The sequence below is a fragment of the Pteronotus mesoamericanus genome, unplaced genomic scaffold (genome assembly GCF_021234165.1).
Source record: "Pteronotus mesoamericanus isolate MK-2021 breed Mesoamerican mustached bat unplaced genomic scaffold, CSHL_Meso_final scaffold_85, whole genome shotgun sequence".
In the NCBI taxonomy this organism is placed as follows: Eukaryota; Metazoa; Chordata; class Mammalia; order Chiroptera; family Mormoopidae; genus Pteronotus; species Pteronotus mesoamericanus.
The window spans coordinates 18,217,643-18,245,321 of NW_026555329.1; the positions used below are offsets into that span (position 1 = coordinate 18,217,643).

The 27,679-nt window shown below is 42.4% G+C and overlaps 1 protein-coding gene across 1 annotated transcript in view; it reads left to right on the top strand.

Moving 5' to 3' along the window:
• SLC25A13 (solute carrier family 25 member 13) overlaps positions 1 to 27,679 on the top strand; it is a 172,666-nt gene that overhangs the window by 38,772 nt on the left and 106,215 nt on the right. Inside the window, 1 exon segment of the mRNA XM_054564276.1 lies at positions 25,351 to 25,466. Within this exon segment, the coding sequence (XP_054420251.1) occupies positions 25,351 to 25,466 (116 nt within the window).

Sequence of the window (27,679 nt, forward strand, 5' to 3'; positions counted from 1 at the left end):
GATGCATTTAAACATCAGCAGTTCACTGTCTGAAATGCTCATCATCTATCAAATATAATGCAGAATCAATAAGAAGAGGTCTTTCACTCTGCTGATAAGTTTTCTGCGCTTTTATGGTGGACACAGATTTCAGACCAACACACGGAATTCATAAACTGTAGAATTAAGCAAAAGCATCTCTTTATTTTTAAAAAAGAACTTGATCATAATCACCAGCAGTCACCTGCAAAGCTTAAATTTTCTTCTTAGTCATCAGACTCCCAAATTAATCTACCAAAACAAAAAGCCTCATTAGCAGCTCTCATTGAGTCAGTGTTATTTTTTTTTTCTTTCTCTCAAGGTGTCTGATTAACCCCCTTTCTTTTTGCATTACTCACTTTGTGTTAGTATTTGATGTCTGAAATCATGGGGGGGTGCATGCAATGTGGTGGCTAGACACTGTCTGCGAGGAGTAAATTAAAAAGAATTCTTAAAAAGGTTTGTATTATGTCGCTGGTATATTAGACAGCCCTTAGGAATGTCAGGTGCCTGGGTTTATTTTTCTTTTTAATTCCAGAAAGGGCTGATTAATGACGAGGTGCTGATTCTACTTCTCATTCATATGTACGATAGTCCCCACTCCTCTTGCCCCTTCCTCTCCTGCATACAATCCAGACCCTTTTTATAGAGTTTTGCTGTCAAGGGAAGGTGAGAAGTGGGACCGTTGCTGGAGGGGAATGGAAGACGCAAGGGGTCTTTCTTAGGTGGGGAGGTAAAACACCCCGGGTGCTGATGGGGTTGACTCTCCCCACAGTGGAGAATTTTGACACTGTAAGAGAGAGAGGAAGAAAATCCAGTGCCTTGTCTGCAAGAGGGGTGGCTTCTTGTGAGAACACGGAAAGGTCATTCAAAACAGCTGCTCTCAAAGTGTGGGCAGCAGTGCCGCAGTCTCAGAGACATTTTCAGGGAGTCCGTGAGATCAGAGCAGTTAGCATGGTAATATTAAGTTGTCATCTGCCCTTTTCACTGTGCTGTGTTTGAACTGATGGTTCTAAAAGCAGTGGTGGGTAAAACTACTGGTGCCCTAACACCGCTTAAGCAGTGCCCCCGAGCCAGCCTGAGACTCGTTGTGCTCCTCACCACGAAGTCACTGTAAGAGTAATAGTGATGATATGATGCCATTTCCGCTTCAGAATGTCCTTGACGAAGCTGTAGAAATTAATAATTTTTTTAAATCCTCACCTGAGGACATATCTGTTGATTTGGGGGAGAGGGAAAGGGAGGGAGAAAGAGAGGGAGAAAAACATCAATATGAGAGAGAATACCAGTCGGTTATCTTTCATACATACCCCGACCAGGGACTGAAACCGCAACCTAGGTTATGTTCCCTGACTGGGAGTCAAACCCACGACCTTTCGGTGTATGGGATGATGCTCCAACCAACTAAGCCACACCAGCCAGGGCAGAAATGATTGATTTTTATTAAATCTCACCCTTGAGTACATGTCATTTTAGAATTTTCAGTGACTAAATGGAAGGCACACACGACTCCTGCTGCTCACTGCCCTGTGATGGTTGTCTGAGAACGTGCACTTGAGCTGTTATTTTGAGTTACTAGCTGAACTAGTCATTTCCCATTTCTTTTTTTATTTGAAAGAATTAAAATTTTCATGTGATAGCTTCCCAATACTTAAAGACTTTTGTGATATGATTAGTGGTGATATTAATGATGTAATTGTTAAATATAGTGTAATGAAAGCTGCCAACGTTCGGAAGATCTGAATAACTTAGGGAAACATATTTTCCTGTTGCCCAAGACATGGTGCTGCAATTTTATGCATGAAGTAAAAGATCTGTTCAAAGTGCAGGATATACCCATGGGTTTTAATATAATGGAAAAAGTTCAGTGATACAGTTTCAGATTCACACGGCAACTAATCTTTTAAGAAACTACCACTCGTTGGGATTTGGTGTTGTATCATAGAAGAATATCCATAATGGTCTAAAACAGCTATTTAAATACTCTTTCCTTTTCTGACTATGAATCTGTGTAAGGCTGAAATCCTCCATATCCTTCAACCAGCACTACGTATTACAGCAGACTGAACGCAGCTGCCTTCCATTAAGTCCAACACTGAAGAGATTTGCAGACATAAAACTGCTTTTTTTCTCACCACATTTTTTTGTTTTAGAAAAGTTATTTTTCAAACAAATATTTATATTGCCATATAAGAGAGGTATTCACTTTTTAATGAATTAAAACTTACCTGTTTTAATTTCTTATATATGATAGCTATGACTCACATAAGTAAAAGCAGGTAAAAGTATTCTGAAATCCAGAAGTTTGAGAAATGCGGAGATAGAAAAATGGAAAAGCAAGTGGAGGGTAGGGCAGAGGTGTTATATAGAGGAAGGAGTGGCATTTGGGGGAAGTTTTCTTCCAATTTCCCTGTTCTTTTCCCTGGGAAGTAGAAGAGAGGGAAGATGTGAGCGGAGGTGTCGGCAGTTTGAGGAGAGAGAGTTTCCTAAATCATCTGGACAGAAGTGGGAGGGTGAATAGGCAGGGGAACACAGCTTGGCTCCTGGGCAGGACCCGCCTGAGGGCTCACATGAGCCTTGCGGTTGTGCATTTCCGAGGGAGACCTGTTACGGCCTGTGTGCTTTCCAGCTTAGCTTCTGACATGGAGTTGGCAGTGTTGGATAGAACCAGGTTGAGGGCTTGGCCATTGAGTAATAATCCAGAGTAGGAGAAGTACCAGGGAGGTCAGGGGCATTCAAGAGAGCAATTAGAATGATCGACCGATGATAGATTTAATCCAGATAGGGGTCAAAGAGCAGGCATTGGAGTAGGACATAGTGAGGAAGTGGGAAGCTTATTGAATTGCAGGTTTCAGAGTGGCTGAAGATTGTTAAAGTTGGGGTGTAGGAGGGAATGAGCTGGAAGATTAGCAGATAGTGGCCAAAGAGTGAGATGCAAGAATTTGAAAATAAGGAGGTACTGCAGTTCTTGGTAATGTCAGAATTGTCTGACCATGGGCGTGGATGGCTGAGGAGGAAGGGTGGAGAACGGATCATTGGACGAGAGGAATTCAGGTAATTGGGAGGCTGAGGTGTTGGAAGGATTAATATATTAAAGGACAGGCGTACTGAAAATATTAAGAATTAAGGCAGGAGGAGGGCTGGCGACCACATCAGCTAGCCAAAAGCTGAAACGCGGTGGGATGCAAAGGAGGAGTTCTCAGGTGACAGAAACGAAGAGGGTTGCTGAGTGAGAAGAGACACTGGGGGTGCAGACAGAAGGGTTAGGGGGTGGCCTGGAGGAAGCACTGAGGTGGAAGGGCTAAACTACCCTGCTCATAAGCCGGGCGCAACCTGGGAGTGCAGAGGAAGTCCTGGCTGCTTAAGAGGGGGCTGCGGAGGAAGCATTGTGCTCGGAGAGGAGCCAGGTGTTCGAGCAGGGACGTGGAGGAATATTTAGAGGATTCCTCTAACAGAGATTTCCTTCAGCAAACGGATTGAGGATGGGGTTTTGCTCATCATGAGTTTTGCAGTCTCGCAGGGCACAGTGGGAGGGTTTCTGGAGATGGAGGCAGAGTAGGGGAGGCACAGAGCCCCATGGGGATTAGGTGTGGGTAACGTAGGGCCACCATGGGGTCTTGGGTTGCTGGTGAAGGTCAACATGCACAGGATCCAGGACAGGTATTAGCCCTGGTGGAGTGCAGATTGTGCACACTGGGAGGTAGGGATCATTGCAGAGACGCAGGGATGCTTGGGGGAGGGCACATTTTTTTTTTTTATTTTTTAATTACTTGAAGAACTTTTAAAGTAAAAACATTCTGTGGGATTGGAGCTCTGTTGATGTTTTTTTCCTAGATGGTTAAACTGAAGGATGAGGGAAGCAAATAGTTACTGAGCATGTGGATGGTTCCAAATCTGGTGCCAACAGTTTCCACCCATTTTCTTACTTAATCCTCATAACAAGTCCTTAAAATAGGTATTTTCACCCCTCTCTGACACAGGGAGGGAGTTTAAATAATTTGCTCAAAGTTATATAGCTGGTGAATTCTGGAACTAGAATTTGGACCTAGTTTACACACACGCACGCACGCACGCCCAGTGTGCTCTACCGTGAACTTTATGTAGAGAGGAGAATATTAAAAATAGAGCTTTGTGTGAGAACTTTGTACCTGTCTTTGCTTAAAAGTTCTGATGCCCTTTGCAAAATTCTTATCCTCTAAGACTAGTACTTGGCCAACATGAGGAGGACCTAAAACCTTCACAGGTACTACCCTAAGTCCTCCGCACCAACAGACTTGGGAAAAAACTGTCACCACATTCCTCACACTTTTTTAAAACCCAGGAGTAGTTTTCGGAACACTTTTCCCTTTTGTTATTCTTAGACTCACCCTAGAGGTACCATCGCATGCATTTCTAAGAATACGTCTCTTTACTGGGCCTCCCTTTCTGCCTTCTTCCCAGCCTGTGAAGGTGCTCTGCAAATGATTGAAAGAGCAAATGCTGTTCTCTCCCACTTTCCTTGTTTGGTTGTCTGCTTTTGCTTTATCTGGACCATAGGTGTTGAAAACAAAAATCTAAAATTTTAAAGGAGAGGAAATCAAACGTAAACCCTGGTTCCTGGCTACTTGCAAATATGTTCCTCTCCCAATATCAGTGTCATAGGCACAACTTGTGGCAGTTGCTTAAATTAGCAGTCTCACTAAAGCCAGGAGATAGTCCCGAGGTGAAACATGAGGATATTTAGTGCCTGTTCACTTTACCATTGATTGTGGCATAATTGACAATGAGTCACTTCCTACTAAATAGAGTGAGAGTCTCAGACTAAATTTAATGAAGGTTTTTGAGGGTAAAGCTTTCATCACAGTCTGATAGAAAGGTTCTGGGATCTTCAGTCCTGTAAAGTACGAGGTGAAAGAATATCACTTTAACTTTCACAGATGTTGTAGAATAACTCAGTCTCTGTAGTTTAGGATATATGGTAAGGTAATGTGGTCTTGTGTTACAGATTGAGAGAACCTCAATGTTTGAAAACCCTAGGTCAATTTCAGAGTATTAATTCATTGAGCAAGTGTTTATTGGCACCAACTATGTGCCAGGCACTGTTCTAAACCAAATAGTGAACATTGTGTTCTTCTGTAGCAAATAGGCAGTGTAAACCAGTAGATCGTATGTTATAGAGTCAGGTATCTACTAAAGCAAGGGAAGGGGATGCTGACTGTGGGCTCTGGGGGTGCTGTGGTCGATGAGGGTGGTTGGTGGGGGGGAGACCTCTCTGAAATGTGACACTTGGGCAGAGACCTCAGTGAGAGAGCCATGAGAGAATCTGTGAGTTGAGCTTTCTTGGTAGAGGGAAGAACAGATGCCGAGAGCGTGAGATGGGAGGGTGCTTGACATGTTTGAGAAGCAGCAAGGACATGGGTTTGGCCAGGGACTGGTGATGAGCAGGAAAGAAGGGAAGCCAAAAGGTACCCAGAGGCCAGATTATATACCTCTTCCAAGTATAGTGGAAGTCGCCGGAGAGTTTTGTGCAGAGGACTTGACAGGATGTGATTAAATTTTGAAAGGATCTTTCAAGCTGATTTGTAGAGAATGGAATGAAATGGGCAAGCGGGGAAGAAAGGCAAGCGATGGCAGGACGAGAGTGCCAGTTCTGGAGATGGTAAGAATTGGCTGGATTTGGGGTTTTCTTCATGGAATGTGAGACATGGCAGAGGGCAGTCCAAGCAACCAAGGGAATTCTGGGGGAGGAATAGGTTTGGAAGCAAAATGGAAAGTTCTATAGGCCAGGTAATATTGAGCTGCCTGTTAAGCATGCAGTTGGATAAGTAGGCTGTTAGATGTTTTGGTCTGGATTTTAGGGTAGAGGTCTGTGTTAAAAATAGGAGTAAACCAAATTACTTCCTTGATCTGAGCCAATTTTGAGCATAAGGAGTTGGTGCTGTAATAAATTCCAAAATTCAGTGAGTTGGGGGTTGTGTGTGTGTGTGTGTGTATGTGTGTGTGTGTGTGTGTGTGTTAAATAGGAGCCTTTTATATAGAGTATTATGAACTCATAGGTTTTTAAATATATATATTTGGTATGTTGTAATCATATGTATTTATTTCATTTTCGGTCAATGGGAGCCCTTTTATATTTTCTCCTTAGTCTTTTTTGATAGGATTCATTAATATGTGATAAGCTTACTTGCCTTCTGGTAAAACAGGGTGTTATTTTATATATTTCTTGCTCTAGACTGGAATCATTCACTCTTTCATGGAGCCCTTAGTCTCTTTAATGAGCAGCGGTGTTTAGAGACCACAACCTGAGGACTAGGTGTGCTTCTTACTTTTGGGTTGTCATTATTTGTAGGACTTTCCAATGGCTAGTGAGGGTGGGGGGAGGGAACTCTTCATTTCATTCTGGTATTTCGAATTCAAAGTTAAACAATTGACAAAATTAAATTCAAAGTGTTTTTATTTTTTAGTTTTCTATTTATCTCTTTATTTTTCCACTGAAAGTCTTGATTATCAGTAACATCCACATAATTACATGTATGCAAGATGTAAGATATACTTAAAATAATAACACCAGTATTACTGCTAACAATTAGTGAAGTTTAAGATTTCTTTTTAGTTCTATTTGTGCATAGAATGTATCCCACTAAATATATACAGTAAAAAGACTGTGTTCTAAGGTTATTTAAAATAATTCATGTCTATTCGTGGTTTTGTCACCAACTTGCTATATAGTTAGGTTCATTTGTTTTGGTTTGTTTTCAATTTTTAGGGATTGCTGGGGTTTTTTTAGACTTAATTTAATTTTGGGGTATGTATAACATATGTCCCCCAAGTCAAAACTATATAACAGAAGCAAGGTATCCTCAGAAAAGTCTGATTTAACATGCCTATACCCTTCACCCGGTCTTCTCTCCCCCTTAGAGTTCACACTTACTAACTTTAGTTTTTGGCTTTTCATTCTATAGTGTATTTCTCCCCCAGATATAAGTAAGTTGGTATGTATATATATTCATGTTCATGTTTCTCTCCCTATTTACACCCAACAGGCAGGTATGTAAACTTTCTATATCATCTCATATTATTTATTCCTATGGGAGAGTGTATGTAGTATATGTATATGTGCAGGTGTATTAGTTGGGGATCTCAATAAGGCAAGAGAGGGAGGGAGGGAAGGAGGGGGAGGGGACAGAGAGAGAGAGAGATGTATTATAAGGAATTGGCTCATGAGATTATGGAGGAAAGTCAGTGTCATAGTTCAGTCAGAATCCAAGGCCTGAGAACCATAGGAACCGATGGTGTAAGTCCCAGTCTGAGGGAAAGAGAAGGTGCTGTCTCCGCTCAGTCAGGCATGGGGAGATTGCACATTCTTCCTCCTTCCTTTCTGTTCCATTCAGGCCCTCAGAAGACTGGATGCCGCCCACTCACACTGGGGCGGGCCATCTGCTTTACTCAGTTCACCCCTTTAAATGCGGATCTCATCCGGAAACACCCTCACAGACACCCAGAAGTAATGTTTAATAATTTTTAATCCCAGGTCCCAGTCAAGGTGACATATACAATTAACCATCACAGCATGTGTGTAATATTGATCCCCAGAACGCACACACACTTGCTCTTGTCATTGAGCTATATATCTTGAAGATCACTCTGTAAATATGTAAAGAAATCTTCCATACTTTTTACGGCTGCATGGTATTAGAATACATGTCTTAAATCATTTCCCCAATTCTAACACATGTTAAATTTTGTGGAGCATTGCTTTTAAGGTTTATCTTATTAGAGTCCTAAGGATATTTTCCCAGGCCATCTTTTAGGACTTGTCAAAGAGAACTGGACACGCCATCATGAACGAGGGGAACCGTAACTACACTCAGGACATCCTTTTGTTTTCTCTCCACATCCCTGTCCCGAACACTGCTGAAGCTGCGTGCCTCCCCTGCCCTCATCCGCACATACGGGAAAAGGGCGTCCCTGTCAGATACCCCAGTACTACTCATTCTGCTGGTAACTGCTGCCCTCAGAGAGAACTGATTGTTCGAATGGGGACGTAGAGTGGAAGGAACATGGATAATGATTGAGAAAAATCACATTCACATCTTACCAAGTCTTTTAAAAGCACTGGGCCCTTAGACAAGTGACCTAATCTTTCTGAGCCTGTTTTCTTTTCTGATTAAATGGGCTTAGTACGGTATTTTACCAAGTACCACGTGCTCACGTGTATAATGCGCACCCATGTTTTTGGCCCAAACTTTCAGGAAAAAAATCTTTTGTTTTAATTTTTAATGCAATTTTTTATTATATTTAGGTACTTGTTTTTGTATTATAAAGGAATTTTAGCATTTATTTTTGAACATGTTATGGTACAAGAGATTTTATGTAACAATTTCAGAACAGAGGAACAGATACAAGATATTTCAGGTACTACCCATGTATAATGCACATCCTTATCTTTCCCTCAATAATTTGGGCCAACACGTATGCATTACACACAGCAAAATGTGGAACTTGCTCTGTGAGCACATGTATGTTGTTACCCAGTGGAATAATATCAATGAACTCGTTTAGTGAGTGTTTCTTCTCACTTTATCACAAATATTGTTTCAGCATAAATTGCTTTCCTGCAGTATCACCTCCCACTCCTCCTCCCTCTTTACTGGGGTCTCTCCTGGCAGCACACAGTACTTCACCCACATGAAGGAAAATGGCTCATGATTCCCCTTCTTCCTCCAGCTCTGCCCACTTCTCTTTCTGCAGAGCCCGGGGCCGTTCGTCTCTGCCCATTCGTGCTTGAATCTGCCCCCTCAGGTTTCCCTCCACGGTTCTCCTGAGTCTGCTCATGTTAAATCCTGGGGCGGAAAAACTCGCCCTTCTCGGTGCATCTCCTTTACTGCCCACACAGAATGTTTCACTCCTGATTCTTCTGGTCACAAAAAATGGGTAGTTCTTCTGCCATACCAAGCAATTCTGTGACACCAGTTGGGTGTCCTCCACTTTAACTCAGTTCTAAGACTATCTACCCACAAGTTAAAAGCTCAATCCCACAAGAGCGCCAGTCACGAAGCCAGATTGTTACCTGTGCTTCTGACTCATCCACAGGAACTCGGAGATTCTTAATGACTCTGTCCTCAAATTGGATTAATTTGCTAGAGCAGTTCACAGAACTCAGGAAAACAGTGTCTCTTCACCAGTTTATTACAAAAGGATACGAAAAAGGCTGCAGATGAGCACTCAGATGGAAGAGATGCGTAGGGCAAGGTCCGCAGGAAGGGGCATGGAGCTTCGTGTCCTCTCTGGGCTGCGCCTCTTTTCCAGAACTGCCACATGTTGTTCACCTATTTGGGAACTCTGAACCCCGTGTTTTGGGGATTTTTATGGAGGCTTCATCACGTAAGCATGATCAGTTAATAACTCCATTTCCAACCCCTTTCCCCTCTAGAAAATTGGGGAGGTGCTGAAAATTCCAAACTTCTTGTCATGGCTCGGTCTTTCTGATGACCAACACCCATATCAGAGCCCACCTGGAGTTACCTCAGGAGAGCAAAAGGCATTGCTGTCACCCAGGAAACCAAGGGATTTAGGACCTGTGTCAGGAACTGGGGTCAAAAACCAAACATTGGAACCAAAGATGCCTTTGGTGCTCTCATCACTTAGGATACATAAAGATTTGAGAGCTCTGTGCCTAGAACCAGGGGCAGAGACCCATGTATATATTTTGTATTATCTCACAGCCCCTGCCTCTGGAAGATCTAATGATAGTATTAGTCCTGAAAGTAACATAGTTGCTCATTCACACCTTCTTGAAGTACTCTCTTTACTTTCATACCCCACTTTCTCTGGCTTTTCTCATACGTCCCTGGCTGTTCTTTCTCAGTCCCTTTTTGTTTCATCTTCATCTCCCATTCTCAGGGCTCGGTCTTTGGACTTCTAGTTTTTTCTGTTTCTTAGGCACTCTCGTCTCATGGTTTTAAATATTTCATAACATCTACCTAGTGTCTCTATCCCTCCCTTCCCTGTTGAACTCCAGAGTCTGCTGCTCCTGTGAGATCTCCATTTGCATACCTAATAAGCCTCTCAGACCTCAAGTGTCCTAAACAGAAACAAAAGAGAGATGCCTGAAAGGTGACCAAGATCGATGAAGCCCCAGAGCACAAGTCTCAGGGAAGCCACCAAATGAGAAAAGATCCCAAGGCAAACTCCAAGGCAAGCCTGGTTACTTGGCCTTGTTCATAAAGGCTCTTGCCACAAGCTATTGAGGAGTTTCCAACCCTGAGTTCATAGCTGCTTATGAACTTATGATTTGAGGCTCCCTGACCAGGACATCCCTGTAGGAGATCTTAGTAAAAAAGACTCATCAGCTTGGTTTCTAGCATGGAGCCCGTGTTCAGCCTGCACCAGAAAAGATGGCGTGACACCAGTGGCTGGTGAAGATGCTTAAAACAAGCAGCACAGCACAATACCTGCCACTGTAGTTGTGCTTCATTTTTATTTTTTTCTGCATGTTCATATAAATGTATGTTTTTAAAAATAAAGCTATTAAATGAGCACCAAAATAAGAGAAATTCTAAGACTCTCATTAATTTACTTTCCAGTGTTGCAATTCAGTGGTAATTTGCATGCGACCCCCAGTTGGCTAGTTCTTTAGATTTTCTCCTGGCAAATAATTGAACTGCCTATAATGTGACCCAGCATTTTACATGATTTAGTTAGTTTTTTTTAAAAATTCTGGTTGTAGCATTATGGGGGGATATTACTCTGTATCCAGAGTGTGACCATATCTTACCTCCTTTGCTGCTACTCCCATAGTCCAAAGCATGACCAGCTCTCACTCTGATTATTGTAATGGCCCCTTAGCAAGTCTCCGTCCTTCTAGTCTTCCCTTTCTGTCTCTTCAGCATAGCAGCCAGAGTGATCCTGTGAAAACCTACCGGTAAGTTGGGCCCTGACCCAGTGGTTCAGTTGATTGGAGCATTGTCGCTTAGACAAAAAGGTTGTGGGTTCAATTCCCAGTCAGGGCACATATCTAGGTGATGGGTTTGATCCTGGTTGGAGTATCTACCAGAGGCAAAGGATTGATGTCTGTCTTTCATCTCTCTCCTCCCCTTTCCTTTCCTCCCTCAACAAAATCAGTAAAATATACCCTCTGGGGAGGATTAAAAACAACCAAAAACCCTAAGTTGGATCATTTCACTTTCCAGCTCACAACCCTCATGGTTCCTTTCACTCAGAGTAAAAGCTAAAGTCCTTCACATGGCCAGGAAGGCCCTGCAGTGCCTGCTCTTTCCTTCTTCTACACCACTTCTTCCTCCCCTGCTCTTCTCCCCCAGCCCCTGTTGGTCTCCTGCTGCCTCTTGAGCACTCATTGCTGTGTCACCTTAGGGCCTTTGCACTTCCTTTCCCCCTAAAAACTCACCTCCTGAAGGTCTTTGCTCTGATGACTCCTTAGGGAGACTCTCTCTGAACACACTGTTTTAAATGGTACCTCAGCACTCCTTTACCCTTTTACTGCAGTGCTTCTCTTAGTGATTCTCTTATAACAAAGATTTTATTGTTTTATTGGCCCCCCCCCCCCCCCATTATCTTCTCACATATACTTGACTGTAAGCTCCAGGAAGGTAGGGATTTTGTCTCTGTTCGCTGCTGGCTCTACAGGTCCCAGAACGGTGTGGCTGGCAGGCAGTAGCACTCCATCAATGTTGTGTCTTTTGTTTTTTAATGAATTTCAATGGATTGTAAATAAAGCGCCATGAGTGAGTGAGGGATTGTTACTGAGATGTTGAGGGGATGGGATTCCTAGGCTGTCTTTCTGGTTCCATATTGAAATGCAGCAAGTTAAAATCCCCTGTTGTTCTGCCCCAGAAACACTAACATTTTATACAGCCTGTAGCAGGGGCTGACACTTGTAGCTAATCTGTTTTTCTTCTCCTGTCTTCATTTTTGTCCTCACCCAGTAGGCTGGTACCACATCATCTGGGGTCATTTGTTTTTATAAAATCCATTCCTTTTGTGGAGAAAGCCATCCATAGGATTAGGTTCTTCATCCTTCCTCTTCCTCTTCAGCCCCCTGCGAAGGCAAAGGGGTTTGCTGACCGGGCACCTCATCCCTGCTTGTGGTCTGCTTAAATGTAGTGTGTAAAGTTCATTAATGTTGCACATTTCCATTTGGGGAAAGCTCCCCTTGAGAGTACCTGAGGATTGGCTGCCCATGTAATTCATATTGAAATCCTCTTTTTATCGCTCTGTGATTTTCCAGTTAGTGCTTTCTTTTTATTTTTTTGAAGTCAGGAATTAAAACAGTCACCAACTTACTAAAGGAAAAAGCACTAACTTTTGCTTTTGCTTTTCCACAATTAGCAATAATTATACCTAGAAAAAGTAAAAGAACCTCAGAGTCTTGTAGCTTAATTTGCTTTTGCAAAAATTTAAAGTACTCCCAACAGTTTCTGATTTTATTGTTATTTACAGTTGCTGTTCTGTGTTATAATGGCCTTCTTGTAAGAAATCTTGGTGGTATTATGAGACCTTGAGAAATGGGACTTGCTAATGGCTTCAGAGATAGTGTGGAATAGGATGAGAACATGCTGGATCAATTGGGACAGAAAATTTTTCTTTCCTTACCTGTTTATCAGAATTTATATAGGTTCTTCCAGGCAGTAAAAGTAAAATTTACCTGAGTAGACTAGGCTCAGGCAAATTTTCATGAGACTCTACATTCATGGGTGGTCTCTATTAATAGGTGAACTCATTGTATTTTGTTCAAGATTATTTGTAATGCAAAACATAATTACATATAACAAATTTATGTTTTTTCTTTACTAGGTCTTGGCTGGTTCTTAGGCAAGCAAATTATGTTCATATAGTTAACTTTTAATTAATACGTATTGGGGATAGGGATGGAAATGGAATTCTGTTTAATGTGGTTTGGGGGTAAAATCCAGAAAGATTACAATCAAAATATTGTAAGCAGAAATCACTGTTTATTTCAGTTTTTATTAATTATGTTTCCAGACTTACTAGGCTACTGTTCCCAATAATGACAGTTTATACAATTTAGTTTTAATTTTTAAAATTTTATTTGAAATCCTATAGCATCTTATATAATCATTCAGAACACAAATTGTCATGGAGGCTTCAGAGATGTGACTGAATCTGTACTGATTCCAATATAGCTTGAAAATATTTTACTTAGAGATTTGTTCTTGTTATCAGTTTGTTTCTCATGATTAACCTCATTTCAAAGCAGAGTACTGAAGCCAAAATGGAATATACATTTACTATCAAATAACTTCTCCTTTTTGCCCATCACATCTCAGCCGCTGGCCTGAACATGGTGACTGAGGGTTTAGTCACCTTTGCACACAGCAACGCAAATACTTGTGGAACAGTGGGTGGTAAGAGTGTAGAGCTACCCAAGGCTAAGTCACTCCATTTCCTGTGGCCATTTCTTCCTTATTTGGGATTAGGAAATGGATGTTGGAAAAGGAAAAAGATCGCAGATCAACGTCAGTCATAGGTGATGTGGGCTCTCAATCCCCATCACCAAGAACTCATTTGTTCTGGGCAGAGATTTCTCTAGTTACTCCTAAGTTGACTGTGGACAGCTTCGGGGCTGCCTCCTCAACCTCGATCAGTTCTGTCACCCTCACTTCCAGGATTTTGGAACATGCCTTTCTCCTGGAATGGGACAGGTGAGAAAGTGTACCATGCCTTTTGATGATTCATTCTGTTTTGTGGGTGTTTTTTAACATTGAAAAGTTGGAGGCCCTTTGTAATGAAGGTGACAGAAGACAAGTTGTAGTTCCTTGGAGGTCGAGAGTTTAGTCTTACATGGAATTATGATGTGTCTCAGAAAAACTGTAATTCCATGGTTAAGTGTGGGAATCTGGCAGGATAAGGAGGGCTGTAAGTGTTAGGACTGTAGGGAAAGCACATGGTTTTTCGTAGACAGAGGTGCTTGTTTGGGCGGCATGGGATGAAGGCTGATGGAGATTATGGGGAATGGCTGCTACCCTTAAGCGAGGATTGGTCCAGAAAAGCCTGTATAAACCATATGTTGCCATATCCAAACTATAGAACTCTTCATTTAATTTTTGTTTAAGATACTGTCTTTTAAATAACGCATGGTGCGTCCTGTGCTTCTAAATATTACTATGTGCTTTGGTTTTTAAACACCTTATTCAATGAATTTATTGTTACTGAACTCGAGTGCTTTACCCCAGCCTTAGAAAAGAGGCTTGAAACAGTCTTTGATTTTCTGAGATGAAAATGATGGAAATATTTGACAACTTTGAACAAATTTTAAAAGCCTAATCTCCCTATGCTTACTTTGACGGTTATGACCCTGTCAGTGAGAAGTGTTAACCCTGAAACTGGGCCTGAGTTCTCTTTTGGTAACAGAAATTTCTGCAAATTCAATTTGGAATCAACATGTGGACACTTTTTTTTTTCCTTTTTCATGGTCTTAAATACAGAAAAGCATAATCAATTTTAAGCTTCTTATAAATGATGGAGCAGTTGTTTACATGGGTAAAATGACTCTATCTAAGTAGTGTATTGAAGTTCATGTTAATGTTTGCTATTTAATGACACCTAATGATATTCAATGAAGGGTTATGCTAAACCGGAGAGAAAATGTGTTACCCAGGCAACTGCCTCAGGCAGACTAGAGATTTGGGCATATGGCTCTATAGTGCACATTATTTCAGCATCTTTAAGCATAAAGAACCACACATGTAATTGACTGTGAAAAATTACTGCTCAGTTACTGTATTGTATGGTCATAATACAAGTAAATGAATACGTCATTGTTGTTGGAACAAGTCTGTTGGGAATCACTTGTAGACTTGACTATTTAAGAAGGAAAAATACAATAAGAAGAAAATAGCTGGTTTAATTAACATGTAAAATTGGGTTAATTTGAATTCAGCTGGCACAGCAGATATTAATGTTGGCTGTTTTGTGTGTGTGTGTGTGAGATATTCTGGCTCAAGTCTATGTACTTCTGTTTCTTCTTGCCCACACCACGAATAATTTTATTTTTAAAAGTATGATAAAGGCTGTTTCCGTCCCTTAATGTTTGCTTTGCCAGTGGCTTATGTTACAGTCATATCAAAAAAGTTTTCTGTGTGGGTCCAAAACACAGGATTTGTAACTGAATGGAAGAAAATGTTAAAATGTGTCTGAGTAATTGATAATGTTTCTCAAAGAGGAATCAGTTAAACTGATTTCATATATTTTTAAAAAAATTTAGTTGACGATTTATTTCATTTCGAGTTTTTTTGACAGTGACTGAGATTTCTTCACTGGTGGATGCAAGAAAGTAGCACATTTGCTCTTGTCACTTTTGTGTGTCTGTGGTTAGAGATCTTTTGTTTCAAACGTCATTTTAATCATCATTACCCTGCTTCCAAGGTTCAGAAAACCACTTTGAGGAAAGGCGTTGTGTTCCAATTTTAAAAATCATGTAACTCATTTATTTTTTGGTATTTTTAAGTGCTAGTTGAGCAAAGAACACACATAGGAGATACAGGCACTTGCTGAAAGTGTGCGTGAGAAAACTCCATGCCTCAGGCCATTCTCCGTGCTTTAGTCTCTTGAGTGGAAGGTACTTCTTAGTGTTTTTCAGCTTTCAACCAGGGGGACAATCAGACAGGAGACCAAAGTCAGATGAACAAAGGGACTGGCAGCGCGAGCTCTGCTGCGTGTTCTCTTGGGAGCATTTGAAGCAATTGGTTATCCATTGGCAATCTGACAACTAACCTGCTACTTTACACAGTGATCGCCAGTATAAAGGGGACACTTCAAAAATGCTTGTTAACAACTTTATGTGTGTGCTGGCTTTAAAATTACTGATTTCTTACCTGCAGTTTATCTCTCCATTATCATTCTTTATTTGATATTTTAATAAAGGTGAAGCCTTCTCATCCAGCCTCAATTAAAAGAATAAGGGAAGATAACCATGGCTAATGTGGCTCTCAGTTTGTTGGAGTGTTGCCCCATAAGCCAAAAGGTCGCAGGTTCGATTCCTAGTCAGGACACATGCCTAGGTTGCAGGTTCAGTCCTGGCCGGGGCATGTACAGGAGGCAACCGATAGGTATTTCTCTCTCACATCAATGTCTCTCTCTACCCCCCACATCCCCCGCCCCCTCTACCTCGCCACCCCCACCCCCATCTCAAAAATCAATAAGCATGTCCTCAGGTGAGGATAAAAAAAAGAAAGGAAGATGTAGAAAACCTAGATTTTTCAAAAATGTACTTTGCTTGCCTAAGTTGATTTTCCAGTATGGTTTACAACTACTTTTCCTCTTTTTTGCCAATAATCTTTCTTTCCCCTTTTAATGGCCATCCCCAATTTAAAATTATGTTTATTTATTTTTTTAACTTAGTACACTTTTCCTTTTAAAAAAATCCACAGTCTTTGGATAGATCTCAAAGTGCTGGTTAATCAATAATGTAATTAAAACACAGAATATTTGTGATGCACCTTAAATTCTGCTCTCAATAGTGGTAATTTTACAAAAATAGAGATAATGTCATACAATGAGATAGTTTTTTAAGTCTTTTTAAAAATTGTGTCTATTAGCATATTATAGGATAGCTATTTAGACTCTTACAAAGATAAAGACTATGATTTGTCTCTAGTTTTAAAAAGATGTAGTGGTTCTTTTCCTTGATACATTATCACTCGCATGGGACTTGGCCATGATTAGAGCTTTTTTTTATGACTCAAAGGTTAAAAGATGGTTTATTGGGGTTGGTGGCAGGACAAGGGGACACATTCTTCCAAGGTCACCGGGTGGTATTATTTAACAGGAAGGGGAAGAAGGAATGGGGACTAGAAGATATGTAGGTGAAAGACATTTTCTAGCGTGTAACTGAATTAACTATTAGCAAAAGAGAAGTAGAAGGAGTGAATCACACCTGGTAAATATGTGCGATCCCTCTGGTACGGAAGAAAATATCAGAGGTAGAAAAGCGCCCTCCATAAATCCCACCGGTTAGCACAGTCAGCCTTGGGCAGCTCGTGTTATTTGAAGTGAAATACAAGGCAGCAGACAGACAGGTAGATCTGAAAGTATGGGCATATCACTTACTGCTTTAAGCTCACAATTACGAGAGCCTATATATTTATCTTTTTCTTGGCATTCTGGAGGGAGTGATGTATGCAGAGGTGGTATTTATAGGCTAAATTCATGATAACAATACAGTAAAATTGCTAATAAAATCTTTAATAGGTTTTTAAAGCCAGGCAGTAGCCTACTTGTTTGAACAATATTCAATCTGCCAGATTTCATTGGAGCCAATGAATTTAAATAGGCCCTTGGCAAACGCTGCAGTGAGATTTGAACCCGAGCTGAGAAGCCCAGCTGGCCTCAGAACAGATGCACCCCCGGGAGTGCCAAAGCTGGTGCTGGAGCCAGAACGGACCCACAAGGCTCCCTGTAACTGAAGAGGGAAGAAAATCGGATTGTAGAGGGAAAAGCATTGGAGGGGGCACGTTTTAGAGATCAGGGAAGGAGGCCTCCTCCAACTTGCCTGGCAAGATCAGTTGTTCAGTTAGCAGAGGAAACACTAGAACTCAGGCCTCTTTCTACCTTACTACTGATGGCTTTTAGAATATAAAATTAGGTGATAATTTATTGTTTCATTTTAGATCCTGTTCAGAAATTTACATAATTGGGGCTGTGAAGCTTAGATTGTTTGCCTGCTGACCATCAACTGGCATATTAAATAAAATCTTTATTTATGAGCTCTGTCATTGGCTGGCGAGCAGTTTGCATGTCTTCAGGAACCTCAGGGCCTTGGAGTCTGTCTGGGCTTCTGGCTGCCACAGCCTCTGCAGCCACAGGCCACCCGGGTGCCCCGCTGGCACCTTACTTGTCCCTGGGTTTTAAAAGTGGTGTGCTTGGACTTCTAGGATAAGCCCCAAAGCTCTGTCTAGAAAAAGTATCCTGGTTTGACCACTTCTCATTTGTGTCGCAGCTTGGCCCTGTTTGCGCTCCATGGGGTCCTGAGTAAAACCTTCCAACAATGGCTATTTCTCATGGAGGCTTGGAATTCAAGCCACACGGCCTTGTATGCCCTGCACCCCCTTCATCCCCGTGTCCCCAGTCACTTCCCTCCTCCTCTAGTCTCCAGCCACTCAGGTGTGTCTGGCCCCATGGGACTAGCCCACGTTGGCCTGCCTTAGGGCAAGCTCTTGCACTGAGGTTTCCTCTGCCCAAAATACCCTCCCTCCCAGTCTTCCCAGTGCTTCCTTCTTTTTGTCTTTTGGATCTTAATGTCACCTCCCAGGAGGTATTTCTGTCTACCTTAGGCGGAGTGGCTCCCTCTCTGCCATCTTCATCTTTCTCTAGCTTGGCTCAATGGTAGAATTACTTGGGAAGTTAAATAACAAAAACAAAAACAAATGGTCGCTCAGGTCCTCCTCAGACCAGTTAAGCAGGCTCTCTGGGGCTGAGGAACACTGGTTTAATGCATTCCTCATCTTCTACACAGCAGTTACCTGATTATGGAATCATCTTATCTTTATGTTTGTATGTGTGTGCTCATTGTGTGCTTCCCTCTCTACAGTGCATTTTCTTGAGGACACAGACTTTGTCAGTTTTACCCATTTTCATAGTACCTTACTGTCTAGGGTATCGCCTGGCATATAATAGGTGCAGGGTACCAGTGAGCTTGGTGGCATGAACATTGTATTTCGAAGGCATTTGAGAGGGAAATAAAAGAGCTGGAAAACCCCCAGAGCTAATAAAGATGTTCAAATGATGGAGGCCAAAACTCTTTAGATAAACTGGTGATCACAGGAAAGCGCAGTTCTGTGTGCCGTGTGCTGTGTGTGTGTGTGTGTGTGTGTGTGTGTGTGTGTGTGTGTGTGTCTATTTTCTTGACATTCAGGGATAGTTAAACCTGGGTGGTCTAGTGGTTGGAACCTTGCTTTTGGAGTTAGATTTTACTTTTATCTCTGCCGTTAATCCCGGGCAATTGTTTGGCTTCTGTTACAACACACAGAAGAGGGTTATAAGGAATAGTTATTCTTGTGAAGCACTCTTGTGGTTAGGAGCCTTAAGTAAAAGTGGTAATTGGATTTTGATATGGTGCGTTGTCTACAACCAAACTTCCTGAAGTCTGAATAGATCAGATCCTTATGTGCAGTCTCTGAAAGTCTCATAGCCACAGAGTTGTCCTGGAGGTAGGAGCCAGGCAGGAGATGAAAGGGACCACACGGGGTAGGAGCGAGCGAGGGCCAGTGAGAATGAGAACCAGCAGGGAGGGAGAGAAGAACTGGAGGTTGTCCACCCTGCATGGCCACAGGTAGTATGAGTCATTGGTTTCTTTTCTCAGTCCCCTTCCCACCCCACCCCCCAGTTCTGTTTTTTTTTAATTTTAAAAAAGATTTTATTTATTTTTAGAGAGAGGAGAAGGGAGGGAGAAGGAGAGGGGAGAAAGAGGAACACAGATATGAGAGGGAAACATTGATCAGTTGCCTCTCATACGTGCCCCAGCCAGGGACGAACCTGCAGCCCAGGCATGTGCTCTGACTGGGAATTGAACTGGAGACCTTTTGCTTCACAGATGATGGCCAACCAACTGAGCCATATCAGTCAGGGCACCCCTCCGCCAACCCCAGCTCTTATTCACTTCTTCTGTCATTACCCAAGTCTTGGTTTTTGCTCTTTTGTTTCACATGCATTTTTATTTTTTATTACAAAAACAGTGTATTATGTATACTATTGAAAAGATTAGAAAATATGGGCATGCAAAAGGAAAGAAAACTTAAATTTTTGGTGTACAGCCTTCAGATTGTGTGTGTGTATAAAATATTACTTTTGTCCATTTTTAACTAAGTGGGAGCACACTATACAAATATTAGTGTAACTGATTTTTTACTTAATAACATGAAGTTGTTGACAACAATTTTTAGTGGTTGGATAGTATTCCTTTATTTAATCAGGCACACATTGGTACATATTGACGTTGTTTTCACTTTTTACAGTTGTTAGCAAGGCTCTGTAGGTAAAAGTTTGCACACATTCATTAATTATCTTTTAGGATAAATTCCTAGAAGTGGGATTATGGTGTTGAGTGCAGGCATTTTTAAGTCTCGGTGTGTTGTCACATTGTCCTCTGGAGGTCATAGCACTATTTCCTCTCATCTATCTCAGGCCTTCATGGCTCTTTCCTGGCTTCAGCCAACGCATCTCCCCAAGTCTGTGTTCTCCCTCCAGGTCGTTTATCATTCCTCTGCTGGATTAAACAGTGTGAAGCACAATTTCTTCATGTCTAAAAATCTCAGACCCTTGTCTACCATCAGGACACGACCAGCGTGCCTTGCATTGCCCTGGCCCTCTCTCCGGCACCCCGCGCGTCCCGGCACCCCGCATGTGTGTGGTTCTTCATCTCCGGCCTTCCTTCTTTGGGTCTGGCTCGCCAGCTGTCCCCTGGACCACCAGGTCTTGGGCAGCAGAGATTGCACTTTCTTATGTGTGTTCCTAGCGCTGGTCTGTGCCCAGCACGTAGAGTGAGCACCACAGCACCACTGTAGTTGGTGGCCTGTCCTCCCACGCCTCTCTACTTGATCCCTCCTTACCTCTCCTGCAAGGACTAATTACGTCGTGTGCACTCGGTCGCATCTTCCCTGTGATGTCATATATTCCTCATTTTTCCATCTCCTCCTTTGTCTCAATAAAACAATAATCTTTTCATCCTCTGAATTCACTGAGTAATTTATCTCTAGTTCTCTTATAGTACTTACCACCTTTTCCATAATATCATGGTTTTCAGTCTGTATTCTCTACTGAATTTTAGGTATCTCTAGATTAAGAGCTATCCCTTGCAAAGTGAGAAGGGGTAGGGGTAGGAGACCAAAAGTTGTGCTACTATAAAGAAGCACTGTGATCATTTTGGTACGTATCCCTCCAGTATCTTTCTGTGTATATGATAGATATGTAATCTTACATCGTCATAAATTTAACCCACTTTTAATCCCTTTCCTCTGTCTCAGTATTTGATAGTAGCATGTAATGTTTTTGCGGCTTTACCTGGACTTTGAAGGAGTTGTTAAGTTGCTGCTGTTATAAGTGGCTTTCAGAAGGAGAAAAACAACTCTAGTTTAGAAAACAAAAATGGCTTACCTGTGGAAAAAATACAATAAAGTTAAAAATAAATAAGTGAGCCAATTAACATAAGTAAATGTCTCTAAGTAATTAACATGAAATGCCTTTCATTTATATAACAAATAAAGATGAAACCGAATTTTTTTTTTTTTAAATGACTGACCTAAAACAATCTCTGGTAGCAGCAGAGCCATAAAATAGAGAGAGGTGTTAGAGGCCTGATCTCTGAGCAGTGAGAGCCTATGAAAATGTGACTTCTGTATTGGTGTCCATGTTAGCTGCCCCAGGTCTCACTCTTAGTTGTTGCAAGTGAACATTAATGTCATATATTTCTCCTTAGAGGCTAGACACAGAGTTCATCAGAGCCGCGTTGGTTTACTTTAAAGGGCAGCCAACATTGTCAAAGAAGTTTAGGGAGTGGAGGGTGGAAAAAGGCAACAAAGTGAGCTAAGCAGCCAGGTCTGAACTTGATTAAGCTTGTATTCTTTGTTGCAATTTATGCTAATACCCATTAAATCTGTAAAGTAAGACTGAAGTACTGTTTATATGAAAAACATATATAAATGTTTTTAGATACCATGCTGTAAATGAATATAGTACTATATAATTACTCTGATAGCCTTCTAGTCAGATTACCTTGAAAATCCAAAATAATCTTGATTAACAGTAAGACATTATGATTTCATGGTTCATCTATATACCTCCTACATAGATGTATAGAGCTTGTATCTAACAGGATTACCAAATTACATACCTTTTTGGTATCTGTAACATGCCTAAAATACCAGAGTATTCATTGGCCCGTTATGGTTACGAAACCACTTGGACGTGGCCAGAGGAGAATTGGTTCATGCACATCTATAGTCTTTGGATTTCTTGCACCATTTTGAGAGAGGTAAGATGCTCATTTGGTTTTATTTAAACATTTCTTTATTCAGATCATAACATTTTTTAAAATGTCACTTCTCTAGATAACACAGTGTGATTCACTTAATTAACCTAACGTCCATGCAGGGACAATATAGCAAATATGATTGTTTTCTGCCTTTTACTTGCCAGCAAGTGGGACTGGTGAGCAGTGCAGTGCGGCTGTGTGGGTCCTGGTCCCTGCTCAGAGTGGGTCATGGGGCAGCGGGGGGGGGGGGGGGGGGGTGAGGAGGAAGCAGACAATCAGAAACACATTCCTTCCTTCATGGTCTGCAAGATGGTGAACAGGCACCTCTGACTGAAATGCTTCTGGGCATTTCCATTCCCAGCTTTAAGTCGCCTTTGTTTTAAAAACTCCCAGATCTGCGGGTTCCAGCCTAGGCCTTTGTATTAGTGTCCTAGGGCTGCTGCAACAAAATACCACAAAAGAAAAAAGCAGCCTCAAAAAAAAAAAAAAAAAAAAGATGTGTTGTCTCACAGTCTGGAGGCTAAAATGAAGGTGCCGGCAGGGTTGGTTCCTTCTGAGGGCTGGGAGGGAGAGTCTGTTCCAGACTGTTTTTTAGCTCCTGGTGGTTGCTGGCCGTCTTTGGTGTTCCCCGGTTTACGGAAGCATCATCCTGACCTTTGCCTTCATCCTCACGTGGCATTCCCCCCCGTGTGCATGTCTGTGTCCCAGTTTCCCCTTCTGAGAAGGACCCTAGTCATTTCGTATCAGGTGACTGCCCTGCTCCACTCTGAGCTCATCTTAACTAATTACCTCTGCAACAAGCCTATTTTTAGATAAGCTCATACTCTGAGGTCCTGGAGGGTCGGACTTCAACATGAAGTTTTAGAGGAACACAGTTCAACTCATAGCAGCCTCTCTTCTGAGTCCACGCGGCTCCTTGTGGCTTCCCACTGGATATACATCAGTGTCCCCCGGAACCTCAAATTCAACCCAGTCGGAACTGGTCTTCCTCTTTCACAGTTCCTTCTCTCTAACCTTTCCTTATTTTTTCTTTTTCTGTTTTGTTCTTGATCTTTGGTACTAGCATCATCCTCCCACGCAGTTACCCAGGTTATAAGTCTTGGGAATGACTTGGCCTACTTCCTGGCCTTCAGCCTCTGCCATCCAGTGGCTGTCAAGTTGTGCCCCATTCCCGCCTCCCCTGCGTCCCTCCAGCCTTTCCTCGGGTTTCAGTCCTAGTGGTCCAGCTCCGGTTCAGAACTCTGCAGTGCCTAGCTGCCAAGTTTTCTCCCTACTCTTGTCCTCCCTGTGTTAAACGCATCTTCCACGACCCTCAGTGACTTCTCACTGCCTGCAGCAAAATCAAGATTCTGTAAGTGGGCCTTCACGGTCCTCCTCAGGTAGCTGTCCTTACAGCTTAAGCCTCGCTTCGACTCCTTATGACCAACATCCTCCTCCAAACACAGCATTTGTTGTGACTTCGCTTTGTTCTTTCCTCAATGTGTAACGTCCTCTCCCTTTCCTTCTCTCTTCTCTCCATCTTCCTGCGCCAGTTGGGATTCTCTTTCAGTGAAATGGAAACCAGGACACCTGGCTCTTAGGCCAAAGTGCCAGAAGCCAGTTGTCCACCTTCTACAAGTCATTAAGTTCTCTAGGTTTCTCAAAAGTATAATGAAGAGTTTGAAGTAGATGATCTCGAAGATCTTTTCAACTTTAAAAATGTGTTCTTGACACCTTCATGAAGCATTTCCCCGATTTTTCTGGGCAAAAGATATCACTCCTTCCTTTGTGCCCCTTAGTGCTCTATTTCCTCTCTTCCCTTGCCCCTCAGCTCTTGCATCCCGCTGGGCATGTGTGAGCATGACTGCCTCCCTCCCCCCAGCAGGCTGTGAGCTCCGATAGCCCAGCCAGGAGGGTTTGACTCAGATTTGCTTCTCTTCCCACTGCAGCTGCCGCTGGTCTTGAACATGGATTCTCAGTGAGATAGACTGCTATAGTAGAGAATAAAATGTTCTGGGCAAATATTCTGTAACACATGCTGTTCCTGAATGTTCCCGTGCACTGTAAGGATGGTTTTGGGTAGTGAATGACAGATAGTGTATTGAACATACTAGGTGTTTTTCCTTCCTTTGTGACATTGTTATAATCAGGTGATACTCTGGAAACAGCTGAGTTAGCTTTGTAACACTTTGTATAAAAATATGTTCTTTCTCTCAGATGTTTAGAAGTAATTAAGTGTTCTGTGAAACAGAGAAACTCACTCCTGTTTTCTTCTTCCATCTATGACTTCCAGAGACTTGGACTATCTCAATGTATCGTTGAAACAGTTGGACAGTAATATACAAAACAGAAAAGATTTTGTGGATGTGTTTACTTCTTGAAAGTCAAAGCATCTGTGGCTTGTCATACTCTTCCTAACAGATATATTTGAGCATATCATGGCCTCGCCCCGAAACCCTCAGTCACTCCTTGCGTCCTAGAGAAGAAAGACCAGGCCCTTTTCTTGTCTTCAGGCCCATCTCTGGGCTTTTTTCCTGATCTCATTTCACGGTGTTCTTTTTTATGCGCCATGTGGTACAGACAAAATCAGCTTCTCACTGTTTTCCTTGTGCGCTCCCCAGCTTTTTTGCACCTGCCGGAAGGCGTGTCCCTTGATAAAAGGACCCTCCCTTTTACACCCATGACTGCATACCTGCATTTCACTCACTTTTTTTCGAGACTCAGCTCACATTCCCTTTCTGCAACAAAGCCTTCTTTGATTTCCTACCAGAATTCTGCTCTCATACGGGTCTCTGTCCTATGATTTGTCTTTCTTACATACCATTTCTACACTAGTGCTCTCTGCCTTATCGGACTAGGAGTTCCTTGGGGTCACGTTTCATGTCTGATTTATCTGTGTTCTGCCGCCTTCCCCAGCGTCATCCCTAGTTTAATCACACAGGGTCAGTAGGTACCACTGAACCATTTTTACATGGTGGATAAAGGTATTAGTGAATGACAAAGCTGCTCAGTTTTGCTGTTATACAATCACATCTTCATCTAAAAGTATCCGAAGTTTTAATTCTAGCATCCAACAGTATGCCCAAAACAAAAGTGATGTGTTGTGTAGAACAATTACATTTAAAATTAGGATGCATCTGCTGTGTCACCATACCCTCGAACCTGTCATGTCTTTTAGATTCTGCTGTACGTTGCAATTTCAGTCCGCTGTATGTAAAAGGAAATGCTAAGTTTTTGTAAATGTTTTCGGTTTGAATTTTATTTTTTCGACAGCAACATTTTATTTTTTTCCTTAGTGTGTATTGGTGCATGCGTTTATTTTCCACGAGCTACTGACTTTATGCTTTGTGCTTGTTTTTGTGTTGCAGATTAATATCCTTTCAAGAATTTGTAGCATTTGAATCTGTCCTTTGTGCCCCGGATGCTCTGTTCATGGTGGCCTTTCAGCTGTTTGACAAAGCCGGCCAAGGAGAAGTTACTTTTGGTAAGGGGCGTGAGTGTGTGCCCACCGACATGAGTGCAGGCTTGCGTGAGCATTTTTTTTTTTTTTTCTGGAATGAAATGTATGGAAGTCCTTTTAAGAAATCAGCATATCCCTTCTAACGAAGCTCCCAGTGTTTGGGGGCTGTGGTACAACTGTCTCCCTATTGGGGAAAAAAAATATGTTTCTGGCTTAGTAGTTTGAAAATACTCTGGTTTCTTTTTAAGGCGAGGAAGGATGTGGCAGGACTTTCCCCCAGGGTTGTAGAGTGTGGGAGCAAGATGGGACTTCTTTTCATTCCCTTCACAGTCAGCAGTGCTTTCTGTCCACTGCCAGAAGGAGGAAGTTCCTCAGCTGCCTGAGAACAGGAGTTACTGGGGACCCCACCTTGAGGTAAGGACTCTGAGTCCTTCCTGGTCTTGGGGTAGCATGGGGCCAGAGGCGCTGTGCGGGGTGGCAGTGCAGAGAGCCCCATGAACAACCCTGCTCTTCTAAAGAGCTTGGCCCCCACACCTGGGCGGGCCCTGCCTGCCCTGCTGTGGTGTCTTTATTTTGAAAGGCAGAACCGTCTTCACGGGATTAGCTGCAAAGCTGAAGAAAACCCTGAGGCCTTTTAAGTATTAGCACGAAGGGAAGGCCAGGAAGTAGTGGGCCAGCGGTTAGTTCTTCTTTAAAAAAGAAACAGGCTCCTGAAGCTGAATTTGACAGAGAGTACTACGTTCCCCATGGACTGTGGCGTGTCCAGCATATGTTGCCTCTGCATGGGAACCTGCTATACCCAGCAGCCACGCGAAGAATTTCAGAGCTCTTTGGGGGCATATGGATTGTGCATTCAGGGGAGATGGCTAATGAGCCCATTTTGAGTGTCTTTATTCATAGTTTCCCATTTATTCAGACCTTTTGGGCCAGTCTTACTTGATGGATTGTGAGAAACATACAGGTGGGGGAAATGCAGGCAGCATGATAGAGCACCATCCGTTCTGGGATGGTTCTGGAGCTAGAGAGACTTAGCCACGTCCCGCTCTGCCACTTCTGTCTCTGAGCCAAGTTAATTATCCTCTCAGGTCTTCCTTTCCCGTATCAGAAATGAAGGTAATAACTCCATACAGTATAAGGGAGACGGATTAATGGATTTATCCTCGCAGCCTTCCCCTCCCCCACCCACTCCTCCATGTTCATTTGACGTGACGGTTATTTAAGGCTGGATAAGCGAGGGCAGAGGCAAAACACATGTATTTGTGGGTTTTTGTTTCATATATTCTGGAAGCTCACATGCTTTCCATTAACACTTCATGAGGATTATTGAATATTTAAAAATCCCATGAATAATTTCAGTTTTTTCTTTTCTATCACCTAATTCCTCTTAGCATCACTGCAACCACAACTTTTCAGTGGCACACCAATGAAAAATGTCCCTATTAAAATTTTTAAGTAATAAATGAGCAGCTAGCACATGGTGGCATGGATTTACCCAGTGGAAGCCAGTTTGATGAAAATGTTATGATAGCGTTTCCCTGGGAGACACAAAGGCGAGCCTGTAAGTTCGAGCTCAGCACAGCAGGTGTTTCTCTCTCCCCCTTCCCACTTTCGGCGGCAAGCCTGCAGGTTGGGGCCTGAGGAATGGACTCGCGATGTTTTCCTTGACTCGGATTAATCTTTGCCTCATGGGCACGAAGGGTCAGGGGATGTCGGGGAAACCAGCCATACCACTGGCCTGGTGGAAGAAAGAAACAAGGGACACCGTGCAGGGAAAGGCGGGGACGTGTGTTAGTGGCATTAGAAGAAAAGAACAGGTGAAGAAGCAGGATGTGGGAGACGGGAGGCATCTGTGGAGTGTAGAAAGAACAGTGGCATGAGAACTCCGTTTCGGCATCTCGTTAGCAGTTTGTTGGGCAAGTTGTTTCAAATTCCTGAGCTTCATTTTCCTCATCTGTAAAATCAGGGTAATAACCTAACTTACAGACTGTGTAAGTATTAAAAGATCTTCCAGATATGAAGGTGCTGTCTGGAAAACAAAGTGCTTTATAAAAATAATATTGCTGGCCGTGGCTGGGTAGCTTGGTTGGCTGGAGCATCATCCTGATACACCAGAGTTGCAGATTCGACCTCCTGTCAGGCACATATAAGGAGCAACTAGTAAAGGCGTCAATAAGTGGAACAACAAATCAGTGTTTCTCTCTGTCTTTCTCTCTCTTCCACCCCCTCTCTCTTCCTCT